The sequence below is a fragment of the Caloenas nicobarica genome, chromosome 3, assembly GCF_036013445.1.
Source record: "Caloenas nicobarica isolate bCalNic1 chromosome 3, bCalNic1.hap1, whole genome shotgun sequence".
In the NCBI taxonomy this organism is placed as follows: Eukaryota; Metazoa; Chordata; class Aves; order Columbiformes; family Columbidae; genus Caloenas; species Caloenas nicobarica.
The window spans coordinates 72,370,021-72,389,600 of record NC_088247.1 but is presented as its reverse complement, the minus strand read 5'-3'; the positions used below and the strand labels follow the sequence as shown (position 1 = coordinate 72,389,600).

Below are 19,580 nucleotides of genomic sequence, written 5' to 3'. Positions count from 1 at the left end.
TTCCATAATTTGAATGCAAGTCATAACCTCCATAAATGAAATACAGATATCATGCTACAAAACTAAACTCTTTCACTTGCACTCTTCAGAATTCAGTGGAAATCTGTAGTTTATCGTGAAATTAAATGTTATTTTATGTAGCTTCTAGATGATCTATCCTGGCTTATGCTTTTCAAAATATCTCGATAGCAGTCATCTTTTAAAGTAACTTATTTCTATACATTCTAACACTTGGAGTGGACTTCAGATACACTATCTGTTACCGCAGAGTTACTCACTTTATACCGGAGTATCTCACTCTACTAAGGAATGAACCCAAAAGCTAAATCTAGGAAATCACTGATGAGCCTGAAACAGGGTGGTTGCAGAGTGGAGTTATCCAAACGATGCCTTGCTCAGTTGCCTTTTTAAACTTGCAGATGTCTGTCTTTTCAGAAAGCCGGAGCACAGGGAAATTAAATGCATATGCCTAAAATTCCTCTTATTTAAGCAAATCAGGTCCTAGAATTAAATGAACAATTCAGAGCAGGTATAAAGAAACGAGGCGTTTCCTCTAACTTAATCTTCAAAATCTGATCTAGTAAGACATTTACAGAGATCACCTTGTATGCACAAACAAGATTGAGTTTTTACAAAGTTCAGGTGGTAGGAGTCACGACTTACCTTTATGCAAGGACTCCTCAAGAGCTTCTGACAGAAAATGGGCAGGTTGGGTTCAAATGCCCCTTTAGCCTGAGTTGGTTCACCTTTTCTGTCATTTAGGTGAAAAACATAAATATTGACTTGTGGCATTTTCCAATTGTGCCAGTATGCAGAAAATAATATAAGAATAATTTAAAGAGTCCAAGACGCATGCAACCGGAGGAGGAGAGAGAGAGATGAAAAAAGGCTGAGCTGCAGTCCTTAAAGCACTGCTTCAGGAGAAGTAGTCTGAGATTTGGATATTACATTATCTAATAACACTGAGATTTTCCTTTAGGGTTTTTCAGTGGCTGTTTTGGATCAAGTTTAACTCCACCCCATATATGCAGTACCTTTATTGCAAAGGCAGGAACCTGAACTTTGCTCTTATGTCTGGTTTCTAGAGGTCAGACCTCTTAATTTACTGGAGATAATCTCAAGACAGTTTTTTAATTAACATTGTATACTTCAAGGGATTTAGCATAGCAGACCAGATTCAGATAAAATTCAGGTATCATAATGCAAAACGTGTTCTTAGCTGAGGGATTTTCTGCTGTGATAAGAGGTCCTGTACTATCATGCAAAACCAGAGAGGCAGTTTTGGGTTGGATGCTCGCTTGTCTTTTTCCCTGCTTATTTATGGTTTTTAGTTTTTTGGTCTCTTTTCCTCCTCCTTCTTAATTTTTCTGGGCTGTCACACTAACTGCTCTCATTGGCACTCTAAGATGTCTGCCTGCCAGCTGGGGGTTCTGTGTGACGGATGAGATCTCTCATAACGCTTTCACTGACCTGTGTAGCACAGCCTCAATTCATTAGCACTAGCTATGTGCCAATAATCTTTTAATTTCTTTTGTGATTATTAGCAGGATCGTGTTTGGGCTAAGGAAAAAAAAAAAGCAAACAAAACCCTAAAAACAACAGCAAAAACCCACCATGCTTGTAGCATAACTTCAAATGAATCTCAAATAAATCTGAATAATCCACCTGATGCAGGGTTTCCTGTATTTCTGAATACTTACAATAAAGATGCGTTCATGTGTGAATGCTCTGGTGGGCATGTAAAGTTTACAACAATTCTAGCACTTGGGGGTTAAAAAAAAAAGGCAAATAACATTGCCATATTCTCTAGCCTTTGATATCCTATTACCTTTCCTTTGGAACATAGGAATATTGTTGCTGAAATTGGTATGGTTTTGTCTTTCAGGGTTTTGGATTATGTGTAAAATCAAAAATTGATTAGCAATCTATTTTCTACAGGTACTGTGGTGTGTAATCTTGATTTTTTTACAGTTTCATGTAACTGCTGTAACTGAAAAACTTGCTTGAACACCTTATGAAGTTAGACTTGCTAGCAGCTCTTCTGCCTTAGACCTTAGTGTTGATTAGCTAAGAAATTTATTCTTCGAACATATCAGTGTTTTGGCTATTTTTTAACTTTTTTTTTTTTTAATGAATGTGTCTAGGATCCCCAGAGTGTAGATTTTTCCACAGGAATGGGAAGACGACCCTTCAGGTAAAGTAAAAGCAGGGGAAATAGGGGCACAGTCAATGCTAGCACAGATTGGGAATGGCAGGAGCATGTGGCTGAGGGCAATATTTTCTTACGGATCTCGCACAGCCTGAGTAGTTGATCTGAGTGTTGTCTCTGGACATGTTGTCTGATGATGACTTATGAAAGTGAATCAATGAGCTGATGCCTTCTCCAGGTATTGCCTATAACAGGAATACTCTTTATCTCTCAGTCAAGAGATGTCAAAAAAAAAAAAAAGTCCAAAAATCCTTGCCAAGGAAAAATATTTAAAATAGAGTGGTGTGACATGCAATTATCACATCTGAATTAAGTTATTACTGTGGAATGTTCATGAGTCTTGGATTTTTTTCTCTATTTCGCTTCTTTGGTTTATTACCTTTAGTTAAATACAATTCAAGTTAATTTTTAATATATGTGTCTAATTAGTGTTATTAGCAACATGCCGATTGTAGTCCTTGGCTTGTATGTTGGCTTATTTTAAAGATTTTGTATTTTGGGGTGGTACTTCATTTAGTTCACATATTTCCCATGCAGACATAGGTCATGATTCACAGAATGTTAGGGATTGGAAGGAACCTCAAAAGATCATCGAGTCCAATCCCCCTGCCAGAGCAGGAACACCCAGATGAGGTTACGCAGGAAGGTGTCCAGGCAGGTTTTGAATGTCTCCAGAGAAGGAGACTCCACAACCTCTGTGGGCAGCCTGTTCCAGTGTTCTGTTACCCTCAAGGAGAAGTTTCTTCTCATATTGAAGTGGAACCTGTTGTGTTCCAGTTTGCACCTGTTACCCCTTGTCTTACTGTTGGTTGTCACAGAGAAGAGCCTGGCTCTATCCTTGTGACACCCACCCTTTATGAATTTATAAACATTGATGAGGTCACCCCTCAGTCTCCTTTCCTCCAAGCTAAAGAGACCCATCTCCCTCAGCCTTTCCTCATAAGGGAGATGCTCCACTCCCTTAATCATCTTCGTTGCTCTGCGCTGGACTCTCTCCAGCAGTTCCCTATCCATCTTGAACTGAGGGGCCCAGAACTGGACACAATATTCCAGATGAGGTCTCACCAGGGCAGAGTAGAGGGGAAGGAGAACCTCTTTCGACCTACTAACCACCCCACTTCTAATACACCCCAGGACGCCATTGGCCTTCTTGGCCACAAGGGCCCAGTGCTGGCTCATGGTCATCCTGCTGTCCACCAGGACCCCCAGGTCCCTTTCCCCTACAATGCTCTCTAATAGGTCATTCCCCAACCTGTACTGGAACCTGGGGTTGTTCCTGCCCAGATGTAAGACTCTACATTTTCCCTTGTTATATTTCATTAAATTTTTCCCTGCCCAACTCTCCTGCCTGTCCAGGTCTTGCTGGATGGCAGCACAGCCTTTTGGTGTGTCAGCCACCCCTCCCAGTTTGTTGTCATCAGCAAACTTGCTGATAGTGCACTCAATTCCCTCATCCAAGTCGTTGATGAATATATTGAACAATACTGGCCCCAGTACTGACCCTTGAGGCACTCCACTAGATACAGGCCTCCTACTAGCCTCCACCCCATTGACCACGACTCTCTGGCTTCTTTCCTTCAGCCGGTTCGCGGTCCACCTCACTACCCGATCGTCCAGTCCACACTTCCTCAGTTTAGCAGCAAGGATGCTGTGGGAGACTGTGTCAAATGCTTTACTAAAGTCAAGGCAGATCACATCCACCGCTCTGCCATCATCAATCCACTTGCTTATGTCCTCATAAAAGGCTATGAGGTTGGTCAAGCACGACTTCCCCTTGGTGAAGCCATGTTGACTGCCTCTAATGACCCTCTTATCCTTGATATGCCTTGAGATGGCACCAAGGATAAGGTGTTCCATCACTTTCCCAGGGATGGAGGTGAGGCTGACCCATCTATAGTTGTCCGGGTCCTCCTTCTTGCCCTTTTTGAAGACCGGAGTGACATTTGCTTTCCTCCAGTCTTCAGGCACCTCTCCCGTTTCCCAAGACTTGGCAAAGATGGAGGAGAGTGGTCCAGCAATGGCTTCAGCCAGCTCCCTCAGCACCCGCGGGTGCATCCCATCTGGAACCATGGATTTATGCATGTCCAGATTGCTGAATTGCTCCCTAACCCAGTCCTCATCAACTAAGGCAGACTCCTCCATTGCCCTGCCTTCCTCTGGGGCCTCAGGGGTACGGGGCTCCTCAGGACAGCCTCCGGCAGAGTAGACAGAGACAAAGAAGGCATTCAGTAATTCTGCCTTCTCTGTATCCTTTGTCACCAGGGCACCCACCCCATTCATCAGTGGGCCTACATTGCCTCTAGTGTTAGTTTTATCTGCCACATATTTGAAGAAGCTCTTTCTGTTGTCCTTGACCCCTCTCGCCAGGTGTAATTCTAAGGAGGCCTTAGCTTTCCTTGTTGCCTCCCTACATCCTCTGACAACAGCCTTATATTCTTCCCAAGTGGCCAGCCCTTCCTTCCATGATCTGTAAACTCTCCTCATTCATTGGAATTGCAGGACTAGCCAGATCTTCTCTACCAAAAAAAAAATATGAAGTTGCTAAATGTATTTGTAAGACAAAACTTTTAGATTACATTGTTTCATGTTCAACATAATATTGTAGTTGTAATTGGAGAAAAAACTACCTTCACAGAGATAATGTATTTTCTACCTGTTCTGTTTTGAAAGTTTCTCATTAAGGAAGGAAAATTTCAGTGTAACTCCTATTTATTATTAGTTGTAGTATCACCAGCACATATTCATACTGAATTTCAAATATGTTTAATGAAGCGTGGCAGGGCCCTGAGGGCACAGACCAGGCCTGAGCGGCCCTGCCCCGCAGCCCCTGTCACCTGGCACAGAGCTGCTCCACCAGCCCAGGCTCTGGTGGGGCCTGGGGCTCCCCAGGACTGCTCCTGGCAGCCCAGAAAGTCCTGCGGGACAAAATCCATGGGCAACAGACAGCTGCTGTTTTAGAAGCAGCTGGGATACAAATCAAGTTTTAATTCATGCTTAGTTTATGTCTCATAACTGTGACTTGGAGGTGGAAAGGATAGGAACAGAAGCAGTATTTTGGGTGGACTTTGAAAATAGTCTTTGCACTTTCTGATTTCAGCCAAAAGCCCTTAAAATAAGGATGAATATTTTTGACATAGAAGGTTGTAGCTCAAAAAAAAACATGAGTGTTGTTGCTGCTGGCTCAGCCCAGAAGAAGAATACATATTGGAGGTTTTGATTTCTCCTCCCTGTGGGCTTCTTGTTTGGTATGTGGGTTGTGTGTGGTGTATGTTTTCTGTGGTGTGTGTGGTGGTTTTGTTTGTTTTGTGGCGTGTTGTGTTTTGTTGTTGTTTTTGTTTTTTTTTTTTTAGTTCCGGTCCTGGATATACTGACATAGTAGACACGTGGCACGTTTAGAGAATTACAGATATTTTCTCCAGTTCTGTTTTCTTCTTTCAGTCTTGAAAAAGTATTTAATGACATCCAGACAAAGAGTAATGTATTTTGTATTTGTAGAGTAGAAATCATTACTCTGACAGATTATTTGGTTCTTTTGTTTTAGGAGATTCTACGTCCACTTATTTCATAGTTATCTCTCTCTCAAGACTGAAGTTTAACTACATCCCTCTCAAGCAGTCAAGCAACAACAGGACTTTTTCAGTTCGGTTTCTCGGCTGCAGTTGTTATATTTGGTGGGGAGGGCTCACCAAAATAGCTGTCCAAAAGCATATTATGAATCAATTTTTTGTGTATTATATAAAAATTGTTTGCACTGGCAACACGGTACACATTGTAAAATATAATACTATTGATGAAGTAGTGACTCTGGAGACTTTTATCTTGCATGTCTCAATGTGAGGCTTCATTACATAGTTGAGATCAGTGGTATTACTCTTGCAAATCCATGTCATACAATAAAATATGAAAGAAAAGACCAGAACTTATTAAAAACATCTTATTAACAGGTTTGGGGGGTTTTTTGTTAACACAGATACCTGTGATAAGAAAGAAAAAGTAATGGTCGATGAAATGCCTTATTTTTACTATACTTACCTGCATTTTCAGCCAAAGATGTGATTTTTTTTCTGATCTTTGATTTGAAATAACTAGCATACAGAAAGTCTTCCTAATTGCACAACTGCGAGCAGTTGAGCAAATTGTCAGCTACTTCATTTTGGAAGAGTTATAACTATTGACAGAAAACTGTCAATCCACTAATTAGGCTGGGCACTGTGAAAGGAAAATTTCCTCTCTAAGGTACCACTATCAATCAAACCAGTAGGTTCAATCCCACAAAGGCTTAAAATGTGTGATTAACTCTACCTTGGTATTATTTCTCATATGAATAAAGCTATCCATGTGCTTTATTAATTGCTCTAATGACTGAAGTCAATAATAGCAAGAAGATTTACTATGATGGACTCAACTGCTTAGTCTACACAGCAGTAAACTTCAGTCCTCCCTTTCCTATTCTACAAACCACTTTAAAACTAGCCCCAAGACTAATTTGTTAATAGTAGCCTTTTCTATACTGTGCTCCCTGCTGCATGAGATGACATGTCAAAGTCGGTTCATGGCAAATTGGTTAGTTTTACCTGCAGTGAAGTGTGCAGTGGGAAAGGGGCTCTCTGCTCCTCTGGTGTAACAGGCAGAGTCACATCATTCACAGTAGCATTTATTAAAATGTGGGATGTAGGTGAGAAGAACTCCACTGTGTTATTAAACAAATTATGGGTTACCTCTTATGTCATGTGTCCTATCACCTGTGTCCTGGTCAGTTATATCAGTGTTGGCAGAAATGACAAAAAAACCAGTTTTGGAACAGAAACTACTCTCTCACTGCTGGAAGTAGCCTTTGAAGGTTTGTGTGAACTGTGGCTGAGCTTTAAGTACCTCTGCCTTTGTGATAAGCTTTATAGCAAAGCAGAGAATTCTCATTATAAAGGTTGCAATCTGGCATGTTTTACGGCCAATAGATTATCTAACATAATAAATTTTCAAGTATTTTAGGTAGAACTCTGAAAGCTAGCAAGCCCTTCCTGGCTAAATCAGTGGTAATCTCTTTTATGAACTTGATTTTTACTTTCTGTTCTTGGTGGTGGATGCTTTAGTCTGTGCTTTGGGAATTTGGAGAAATGCATTTTGTGGTTAACCAGATACTACTGTTCACGGAGTTTTACTTGGGAAGAAAATAATAATGTCTATATGGTATCTGGGGCTTCAGTAGAAATCTAGCAAATATCTTTATTAAACGTAGCCTAGTTGTTTTCATAATCGTCAAGATAAAGAATGCTGAAATAAATATGGAGCTTTACAAGAATGTTATGATTCAAAAAATGTATATATTCGAAACTGAAATGAGTTCTCCAGTGTCTTTGCTATTAGAAATGTGCCACACAAATCTTTTCTGCTGAGTCTAATTGAGTATCGCTCGTGTAACGGCTAGATTTTTCCTAGTAAGTGCTTCAAAAGATGATCAGATTGCTCTCCTAAATTAAGCCTGTTAAGTACTTGCAAAATGTGGATCAGTGTATCTAAAAGTCTTAATTTTTCATCTCCATTACTGCACTAATGAAATAGGATGAAAGCTATTATTCGAATGCATTATATACCTACTATGCTCAGAAGAAATAATCTAGAATTCAGCAATGCAACTCTAATGACAAGTGTGGAACGTGAAGAGCAAATAATGTTCTGAGTAAGGGGTGCTAAGAAAGAGTGAATGTACTGGTTTACCAATAGTAACATCAGCCTAAATCAATACCAATTTGTCTCTCCAAGAAAAAACCCTGTTCTTTCTTCCTTTTCATAGACTCTTGACTTTGCCAAGTTCCTTGGAGATCTAGCACCTGCTGACCCTTCTCTAGCCTTCCCATCTGTTCTATTTGTAAGCCTCCAGGATCTGACTGTTGGAGTCGTCTTGCAAGTCACTTTCTCTGAAATATTAGAGAGGTAGCATAATAAGTCTGGGAGATGCTAGATTTTAGAGCAGCAGACAAGCTGTAGTCAGGTGGTGCTGAAGGAAGCAGCTCTGATTATTTAGTAAAAATGTCTATGCTGTTGTAGGAAAATGTGTATTCTCTTGTAAAACTACTATACTAGGCTGCAGTGCTCGTATTGTGAAAGTGAGCTCAAACTTGCATTGGAAAGACTAGAAGAAAACAACAGCCAAAAGACTGTATCATCTCTGCTATGATGGGTTAGGTTTGTGACAGTAGGTGTGATCTAATTCTGCTCATGTAATATTCATTGCTTGTGTTAAGCTGTGTTTGCATATGTATGTTTACCATCAGAATACATCTTGGTTCCCACTATGTCTAGAGGACACACTCGTCCATCTGTGCTGGCACTGAAAGCAGTGAATTGTGATAGCTTGGTGTAGATCCCCCTGTTGCAGAGAGACAAAAAGGAAAGCAGTTTTTATTAAGTGATCCTAGCATTTTGGGGAGCTGCTTTTTTGCCTTTTTTTTTTTTTTTTTTTTGATCTGATTGTATGGTGACTCCTCAGCAAGATTTTACTACATTGAGGCAATGATTGACTCTACAAATACTCTCATGTAGACAGGTCAATAACCATCATTTTGCAGAGGAGTCTGAATACTCACATGGTTTGCATTAAATTTAGCACTTTTTGAGTGGATTGTATGCTGATTTTTTTTAAACCCTCTGAAGTACCCGAAATTATTTCTTTATATTATTTTTAAAATCCTTCTGCATTAATACTTGTCCCTTGGTTGGGTCATTTGCTCAACATTTTAATGATTTATGTCTCTCATGTAGATATTAGCAGGTACAAGGATATATTTTAATGATATTCTGCTGCATATTGTTCACTGAGGGAGAATATAAAGCAAGGAAAATGCAAAGCATTGAATACATGGACAGTTTCTAGCCTTTTAAATGATTCAAAGTCTTTGATGAATCACTGGTTTCTATTGCTGACCTCTGTTTCTGACCTGTCTCTGACTTCACAGGTCAACAGTTCTACCAGCAACTGCATTTTGAATAGTTTGTCATCTGAGATCTCTAGATACTATTTCTGTTCTCAGAGTTGGTGGTTTTGTTTGTTTTGTTTGGTTGGTTTGGTTTGGGGGTTTTTTTAAAGTGGTGGTTGACCAAAATTAAGTTGGAGTTCTACAATACAAAAATCAAATCTTGGCTACTGGGTGGAAAGTACAATGAGAGTAGAGTGTACTGTCTGCTATACTGGGCACCAGTACCATACACTGGTGGAATGTACACAAGTTTCCAGTACTTCCCTTGTACGTTCAAAAAACACCTCGCTCTTCTCTGTTCTTCATATGCCGCATAGGAGCTTCAGTTCAAATTTAACACACTGTTTACCAGCTTTTTTCCTGTCGTCCTCCTAAAAGGAAGGAACAACTGCCATACACCCAAAGTACAAAAATTTACATGCCTGGTTATTTGGAAAATACTCAACTATGTTTTACATGACTTTTTCTATTCAGGGATATACTGGTGGTTTTTCTGTGTGTGTGTATTTTTTTTGTTTTTAAATTTATTTTTAAATTCTATCTTTTCCCCATTTATACACCGGAAAAACCTTCTCTGATACATCCATTTTAATGCATAGCTTTATCTGTGAGCCATTTGGCTGCATACAAGAGGGGCAGTTCCTTTAATCTCGCAATCAGGAGACTTTGTTCGTCTCATAGTGTGTTCTTGATTAATGCAAACTAATAATTACAAACACTACAGTGTGCAGTGTTACGACACCACAAGTGATTGGCTGGCCTGCAGTTTGACAGGCTTTTCTTAGACTCAAGAAAGAATGATACAAAAATTGCATTTCAAACTGTTTATCTCACCAGAATTCCTAATTTTATTTTGATGCAATTATAGCAATGACATTTAGTAATGCTGTTGCTAAAGAAACATTAACATTTTGACTACACAGTGTTTTTCAAGGACAAATGTCTTTTTTTGCTTTTTTTCTTTGAATGTGGAAAACTAAAATTTGCAAGCACAGTAAATCTTTTATAAGCATATTATGTTATCTTTAATAATAAAATGGGACCCTGAAGAATGCCAAGCACAGATGTGGGAAAGGAGATGTTCCCCTTGTCACAAATTCTGAAAGTGAGGCATAGAATTGTGGGGGGGTATTTTGTTTGATTTGGTTTTATTTTTTTGTTATTTCCCCTCCTCCCCTGCCCCAGCTCTCACTGACAGACAGACACAAACCCAAGATATTCTGCTAGTCCATTTTGGACTTAATCCTGCTGGATTGTTTTCTCCTTTAAGAACCTGATCTAGTTTTGCTAGAACAAAGCAAAAATGCTGTTGACTTAAAGCTGGGTCTGGTTCATGTTATAAAAAGAGTTAAATGCATCTGACTTCCTTATGGGTTTTATGCGCATCATAGCAGTTAATGTAAATAGGTGTTGGATAGAGTGGGGTTTTTAAGAAGGGAAAAATAGGAAGTTGTTTGCTACTATGTGAGCAGTTGCTGATAGTGTGGGACTGTGCTGCTGGTCCCCTGTGTAGATGTTTTTTGCATGCCTTAAGTGGGAGGTGACATTCTTATTTCAAGCAGAGAGCTGCGTTGTGTGAAAAGTAGTCTTGTGTGCATAAGAAATGTTGTGAGGAAATTATTGCAGAGTAAGAATGCTGTAAGTTCACACCATGCTGTGTAGCACAGTAGCCTTCCCTCGTAGATAAGACCTTTAAAAGGTGATCACAAAATTCACGTAATTGTTGTTACTATTAATAAATAAAAAGAATATTGCTATATAAGGCATATTTGAACCTGATCCAGTGCTAGTTGTAGTAGCTGAATTCTAACTAACAGTAGTCAATATTGCATTAATTCCTTTCTTTGCTGGTTTCTGTAAGGATGCTTTCTTGATTCTGTTTTGCAAATCAGCTGCTCGTTTTGCAACTACTGTAAGACTATGACATAATCCATGTAGCAACAGTGTTTCAAATCCATTTTGAATGTGCACTTTTCTAGAATCTCACTCAGCCTCATGTTTTTCTTAAGAATTACTGTGCCGCCTTACATTTTTGTGATTATGGACCTAGACCTGTAAACTACTGAATACTTAAAGTTTTCTCCTGAAATAACTTCAGCGAAGTTAAATGATTAATTCCTCTAGAAAGTTTAGCTTGAAATATTTGCTTCTTATGAAATAGAGATAGTACCAGAGTTCATAACATATACCTGTGGAACTGTTTCTGTGAGACTGTTTTAAAATACCTTATTGTGTAGTAATCTCGTGATGCTATTTTTGTGTGTATACTGGTATAGCGTTATTAACTTTGAGAGTTTCATTAATCACAAATGGATGAAGTACGAGGAAGATTTTCTGTTGATGTTTATTATCAGGACCAGGAAAAAGTGGTGGCGCTTGGGGTTTGTGTGAATTTTATTGGGCGTGTATGGGGGTTTTTTAGCTTGTTTGTTTTTTTCTTTCTTTTTTTCTTTTCTTTTTTTTTTTTTTTAAAATGAGTGTTACCCCCTGTCCCCTTCTCAGCCCCAAATTTTATAAAGCACTCCTCTTATTTTGCACCCTTCTTTCTTTTATCCTCTTCCCAAGTGTAAATTATGTAAGGATTATCCAAAAGTATACAAACCTGCTGAATTCCTCTAAACTGGAAAAATAAAAGTTCTGATAAATATATAGTAACAAATTTGAATATAAATGAAGGAGGATAGATGTTAGGGAAATGTTAACTTGTTAGTCCTATTTGTCTTTAACGAGTCAGTGCATTAGGCATTATCCTTATGGAGTGAAATTCTATACCCAAAAAGAGGGAGGTGGGAAGAGAGACTCTCATTAACAGCCACTTACCCAGATGATGATAGCAAGTCTGACATCATGGGGAAAATATAAACATTGAAAGTGTAGGGAAAAGCATTATAATGGGATATTTAAATTGCTTTCATGTAAATTAGGTAAGTACCATCTCAAACCATGATCAACTTTTAGATGCTGTCAGGTTGTATTGCAGAAAAGTTGATCAAAGAACCTGCAAGAGAAGGTAATGCAGAGGGCCTGGTTTATAATGTTAGTAACAAAGACCTATTCTTTAACATGACTGTAATATATCATGCAACTTCCCCAAATTGGAGAAAGACACAAATATTGTGCTTAATTTTAAAAAAGAGAAGCTACATAAAAGTGAGAGTGCTTGTTGAGAAGAAGCTAGAAGGGGCAGCTAAAAAGAGGTAAATGGTCTTCTCTGATTTGGAGGAGACATGGAAACTGTACCAGAATGAGGGATTATATGCACAGAAATTTAAGGAGAACTGAACAGAAGCTACTATGACTAAATCATGGGGGTGAAAAAAAATAAATAAAAAGAAAAAAAGTGTAGCTTATTAGAATCAAGGATGCATCTTTCATAAAAATGAGTAATGAGATAAAACAAGAAAAAAAAAAAAAAAAACAAACCCACAAACATATAATCCCAGCACGCTAAATATAAAAATGCAATTAGGCAGGCAAAAAAAGTTTGTAACTTGCAAACAGCAGAAAACTGTTACTGAGTCCCTTTAAAGTATAGCAGGAGCAGAACATATACAAATTCACTAGATGATTGTTGTATCACAGAAACACTGGAGAGGATGAGGTACATAGCTGGTGCATCCTTGGAAACAAACAGATGGGTTCAGTATGGAGCAACTTGGGAAGTGCCTCCTAGAAGTCCTTCTGCAGACCTTAGGACGCACACTTGATCTGCTGGTAAAATGGCAGATGGAATTCAATGTATGTTAATATTAAGTGATATGGACTGGGAATTCTACATAGACGTTTTATCCATATGGGATGGATTTTGGGATAACTGTTACATTCAGGAATGAGACCTAGGAGCTATGATAGAGAATTCCACCAAAATGCTACCTTGGCGTTTAGTAACCATCAGCAACTTAAAACGCATTTTAATAATTATTTATAATAAAGAACAAATTCAGAGACACCGTCTTCCCATTCACTAGTCCAGCATGCGTGTAAGTCTTGTGTCCCGTGTGATGTTTCTCATATTTTAACAAGATAGAGTAAAATTGGAACAGCTACCGACGGAGTAAGAAGTTGATTAAAGGTAAGTAACAGCATCTACATGAGGAATGGCAAGGTAGATTACTTTTCTTCCTGGAGAGTAAGATGATGTGAGGGGTGTGCTAGAGATCTGCTCAGTCTTTGGTGGCATGAAGAAAAACAAATATATGGAGGAACACTGAATGAAACCTTCAGCTCCTTAGTCGAACACAATTAAAAGGAGGTGGTTCCTTATGCAGAGAGGCTCTGCTGTTCATCCTGCAAAATCTCAAGAATGCTAGAACTTCAGAGGAGGTCAAAATTCACTGGAATAAGTAATGGCAAACTTGATTTTAAAAAAATCATTTAAAATAATGAGTTCAAGGGTGGTATTCTCCCACAATTTCAAGTGAAGTATTATTACTTTATACTAACTACGCTATCCTGCAGCTGCTTTTCTTGTGAAGTGTGAAATCTACCAGTAGCCACCCTGTCATGCATACAGCTTCCAGAAGTTCAGGGTCTTACCTATCTCAAGTGCCACCACTTCAGCTATGACAGTAGAAAGCAGAGCTCAGCACAGACTAAGCTGTTTTACTCAACTTTTCAGATAGGCTGGATCAACCTTTTGTAGCAACGTTCCTACTACTGAGTTAGTTCAAAGCTGTCTCAGCCATGTCTGCACTATGCGGAGGAAATACTTCATACAGAAGTAAAAAGGAGATGGATTTAGATGTGGTAGTGGATTACTTTGTAATCCAACTGAGACGTAAATAGGCACTAATTTTACTAATGCAGTTAAACATCTTCACTGCCATAATTTCTACTCTGGGTCAAGTTTTCCTGTTATTCGTGAGTAGTGATGCTATCCCAAACACTAACTAATCCCAAGTAGAAAAAAATTTAATTATTGATACCTTTTGTAGTTTGTTTCTGCTATGTCTATGGATACCTGTAAGCTTCATATCTGTTTCTCAGATTAATTTTTATTGTCTACAAATTCAATATTAATTAGTGTGAGATTAATATTAAAAGAGAAGACTTGCACTAATGTCACTTAAATTTTTTATGTGCTGGGAAATACTTTTATGAATGTTCCTATATATGCCATATATATGAATATTCTTCATTGATAGATCATCCTATTAACCACACTATTTTGTAGCTGTGAAATATTAACAATGCTGATTTGTAATATTTAAATTTACTTTGTGTTTTGTAGTACACTATAAATGAACTATTTGTATTCAAAAAGTCATAGAAATGTTTTCTAAGGATTTTCTATTAATTTTCTTTCTGGGTTTTTATGTTAGGGTGGTTTTAAAATTATTTATTATTTTTATTTTTTATTATTAATCTTGCACCTAATGTAAATGTCCAGGAATCTACTAACAGTCCTCACTTCACATTTTTGTTACATTGTATTATGGTTTGGTAAACATTATCAAAATTCACACAGTAGCCCATGAAAACAGAAACAGGTTTTGGTAAAGTTAGAGCCATTTAATACTTTAACAACAAAATACAGAAAGGCTACTTGACCTAGTCTTTGTTATGCTTAATTTTTCTGTGTGCTACTTCCAACTACTGTGGGTTTTTTCCCTTTTTTCCCCTTAGTCAGCTGCACGCCGGGGTGTCAACGCTTTTGAAGATGAGTCTCTGTAGCTTTTTAATCATAATTAAGTCAGTCCCTGCCTCAAGCTGAGAAAACGTAACTACTTTTTGACTCGTGTTCACAACACTGACCTCAGGACAGAGGGACTGTCTGTCTCACTGATGGAGCTTTACTGATGAATATTGTCATATAATCTGGCTAAACTTATTCAGCATAAACATCATAAAACTCTAGCTAAAATCTTAAAAGAAATGGGGATAGAAAGCGGGACAACAAAACCAAATTTTATATATTTACTTATTAAGTAGATTAAAAAGTTTGTATGTTTTGCTTTTATTTTGAAGGGCCCATCTTGCTGGGATGATGTGCTGATTCCCAACAGAATCAGAGGTGTTTGCCAGGCCCAAAGGTGCGATGGAAACATAGCGGTAAGGTTTTGTCTTGTTTCTCAGAGTACTGTGATGCTTATAAGAATCACTGTTTGTAGCAACTCTAACCATATTAGAATTGTAGAAATGAATATAAATTGCCGTGCACGGTACACTTCAGAAGAACTGTTCAGCATCAGATATTATGTCTCCAATGTTAACGAAAGGGAGGAACTTGGGCAGTTGCTGCTTGGAATGAACGAGGAAATCATCTTGTCCTCTTTTCACTGAAGTAGAACTATTATATATTCAAGTATGCATTTGTTAAATGCAGAATGTAATACTTACATTTTTATGTCAATGCTTATTTTATAATTATTGTGTATATATCAGTGCACTGAAAGCTTCAAATTTGTGTCATCTTGCATATCAGATCTTTCATATCAGATTTTCAGTCTTTGTCCACAGAGCGAGTTCTTCACACTGCTGATTACTTTACAATCTGTTCTCCCACATGCTCAATACTGTTGTTTACTTTAAAGTGTTTCTCAAAGTGACATCAATGAAAAGCCTGAGTAAAAAGCAGCATAGACATCCCAAATACTTAAAAATGAAGATTTTTCAAAACATTACTTATGTATACTTAAATATTTTTGTGTGTTAGATATTACTCAATAGTATTTAGTACTAAAGAGGTCTTAGAGGTACTTCCTTCTCAGGAAAAAGGTTAATTTCAGGTGTTCCTTCTGGGCACAGCTTTTTAAGACAAACACAAACCTTTGTACATGCAAAAGGATTCTGTTCAGTAGAGACCAACAGATGGGGGCAACAGAAGCGCATTTCTTCAGGGGCGCTCCCCTCCTGTGCTATAGTCTTCTCTTTGTCTTCTCTAGCAAGACAGTTGTGAAATGGCACATCTATGTGGTTCCATAGGTGTCTTCTGCTTGGCCACAGGCAATATCAGGCAATATTTTTATCTAACTTGAGACAACAAATGGTTGTTTTAGCAGCATGTGATTTACGCCTGTGTCCATGCACAGCCGACAGAAACTGAGGTCTTGCAGCTTTCAGGCTTCTGCTAGGAGGGATTCCTCCAGGGATTTATCAGTCTCCCCTGCTCTGGTAAAACAGCATAATTACCTGTACTGTGACTATTCCCGGAGCTTTTCCTACCTGAAGTCATAATGACTTGATGTCCTCCATTTGTTCCCAAATCCCATATGTACCACAGATATAAAACCTCTTGCTGGTTTCTGAGATGACCTGCAGCCAGATAGTTGAACCCCACCACAAAAGCAAATGAGGACAGTAGCTATAATAACTCACCTGGGCTATGCCAAATGCATCTCTTTCTCAATGTTGTCTCTGTACTATCATCTGGAGGCAGAATTAATTGTCTGCAGAAGTTAGGGACTAGTTTGGTCTTTCCTCTGGAAATGGGCCCAAGAATTGGCTGAGCTTCCTTTCCAGTACATGTGAAATCTGGCTGCTTTTCTTTCTGGGTGGGTGGGTTGGTTGGTTGGTTTTGGTTTGTGGTGGGGTTTTTTGTTTGCGTTTTTGTTTGTTTGTTTTTTGTGTGTGCATGTGCTTGGTTTGGGGTTGTTTTTTGTGGTTTTCTTTTTAATGAATGAATGATGAACTTCATGCCTGTGTGACTTTCATGAATGTATCATATGTCCTTGGAAAAGAGAAAAAATAACCTTGACTAATTCACAAGTTGAAACCTCCAAGCTTTGCTTTGCTGTTACGGTATTTGAGAGATTAAGTCAAATTTTATGCTTAGGTGTTCATTTTTGCAGTCATGACAAAGCTTGTACGATTATATTTTGTTTTAAATAGTTCCACACTCTATATGCTTCTTGACAGTGGTGAGTAACAATAACTGACAACTAACAGCCTCAAAGCTTATAATGGCAGCAAACAGGAAATACTGCTGTTCAAGGAAAGAAAAAAAGAAAAGATTCCTCCTTTATTTCTTTCCCAAGACAGAAATGTTTTGCTTAAAAATTACTTTTATTGGTTTCCACTTCTCATTAAACACTAGTTCGTAACATATCTTTAAGAGGCGATGTGTTTTTTTTCCTGAAATACTAATTTGTATGTATTTTTGATTATAAAATTAGTCTCTTGCCAGAAATTACAGGCTTCAATTCTTTTGGCTGCAAATATAAAAATAGAGTAATTGACAATGTTATACAGCAGTAGAAATCAAATTTCAATTTAGTTAAGTAAAATTTATAAATTATTGCCAAAAATTATAATGAATATCTTAATGATAAATGTACTGTGATGCAATATGTTTTCCAATGTGCTTACAAATAGGAAATGTACCCAATTAATTTTTGTGGGTTTGCTCAACATAAACTAAGCTGAACTTAAATTTTCATATGATACACCTTGTGTGCTTTATTTGTGATTCCAACTTATTTTGAGCTTGAAGTGAAAACCAAAGTATTTTACGATGCTTTGCTGTTATAGTCCATAATTATGAGCAAAAGAAGTGCAAGAGAAATAAATATAAAAGGTAAATATTGCAATTGTGACATTTTAAAATAAGACTTACTGCTGATGGTGCCCTGTGCTGCGTGGGGCACTTTCCCACAGTTCCTCATCATGTTCATTTCAATTATAGGCTGTTACCCCATAGCCTGGGGTAAACAGGCTCCTGAGAAGTTGTGTGCTCAATCCAGAAATATAAAAGCTTACAAACACAGGTGAAAATTGTCTGAACAGAGCATGCGGATTTTGAAAACGTAATAAGCAGTGTTTATTTCAGAGATTTAATGTTAGACTACTTCATGAAACAAAACGAATAGTCTAGTGTTTTGAAAAATAGTGACACAAATACACAGTATCCAAAGCAGAGCTCAATGTTGTGGTGTTTGTTTCCCCCACCCCATATTAATTACAATCTATCAGAAATAATGCATTCAGTATTATAATTATTCAGTATTCAATAATACATTCCAGTATTTTTAAAATAATTATAAGCATTTCAAATAATCTTAGAACTGTTTTGTATAATTGCTTTGTCCAAATAAATGACTAAATAGTGATAGTGAGTTCGCAGTACTTTTTTTTTCCAGTAAGATAAAAAGGAAAAAAAAAACAACTTCGCAAAGCATAGTATCAGCGATGTAGAATTTGTGTTAAGTAGAATGTACCATACCACAGAGTTAAAATTAAAGTTCTGCTTTTCTCAGAGCATTATAAATAATCAGTTCCAGTAATTGTGGGAAATGGACAGAAACAAGTTATCTCTGATCTGATTGCAAGCTTCAGTGAGTGCTATTGGAGCTGTCTTGGGGCTGGGTTTTGTTTTAGGTGTAATGCTAATATGCTTTCTGCTGAGTAAATACAGCTGTTGCATGTAGTTGAACAAAATTATAGATCCTGTACCTCAAATGAAATTTCATCTTCTGTCCTGTTGAGGCTCTCTTTATTTAGTCAGTAAATGCCTTTCCTTATTGAAATAAAATATTCCTGAAAAGGTGTTCTTATTAGGCTCAAACTTCTGCAGTTCTTTGAAATGTGTACAGAATACTTCATTTCCCATCCAATGAAGTGAATTTCTGATTGTGAAGAGGAGGATTTTTATACTCCTGTGTATAAAAATGCTGTTACATTTTTCTTTCTTTTCATAGGCTTATGCTAGTCAAAAGTCATAAAGAGCCACAGAAATAATGACTCTCTTCATAGGTAGGCAGAGCCAGAGCTGTAACATCACTGTAAAACACTTAAATGGCGATTTCATAGGAACTGATTCCACATCAGTCCCACGCTCAAGTGAACATGCATCAGTCTCTGAAAGACATGGCTGTGTGATTTGAATCTTGCAATTTTATTATATTGACTTTTTGGAAGATGTTTCATGAATATTTGTCCTTCTCCTGCATGTTTACTGTCATTAGGTTTAGCACCGAGGACATCAGTATTATGTAATCTTTTCATAGCTCATCTGTTCCACAGGGAGTTGGTGCTCATCTGAAATGGGCTGGACTGAGAAAACAAGGGAATAGCATTCAGCTTGGATGCTTTAAATATGCAGCTTACCAAATGTTTTTTTTTTTTTTTTCAAGCATCCAAAGCTATTCTTATCAAACCTCACTGTTCAGATGAAACGTGCTTCATTTTTTTTCTCATTTTGCTTTGATCAGCTCAAACCTCAGTTTCAGCCGAGAACAGAAATAGATTCTGTAGCAGTTAAAGTATCAAGAGTAAAGTTGATGTTATCAAAATGTGAATATAGTAAACTAAAGCACTATCATCGCGTTATAGGAAGGCTCTGATACATTGCTATATTATTTATTAATTATTTTTTGTTTACAGGGATGTAGTTAGTTGTTTGTGAAAGGAACTATGTCTGTCTGTCCTTGGAGATGTCAGAATATTTTCAATGTCACAGT

General features: G+C 37.7%; 1 protein-coding gene across 2 annotated transcripts in view; it reads left to right on the top strand.

The window, feature by feature from the left end:
- Positions 1 to 19,580, top strand: part of PRKN (parkin RBR E3 ubiquitin protein ligase) — a 732,034-nt gene that overhangs the window by 326,052 nt on the left and 386,402 nt on the right. For both annotated transcript variants that reach the window (XM_065631599.1, XM_065631600.1), the window contains exon 5: positions 15,151 to 15,234. In XM_065631599.1, coding sequence (XP_065487671.1) covers positions 15,151 to 15,234 — 84 coding nt within the window. The remainder of the gene's footprint in view (positions 1 to 15,150; positions 15,235 to 19,580) is intronic.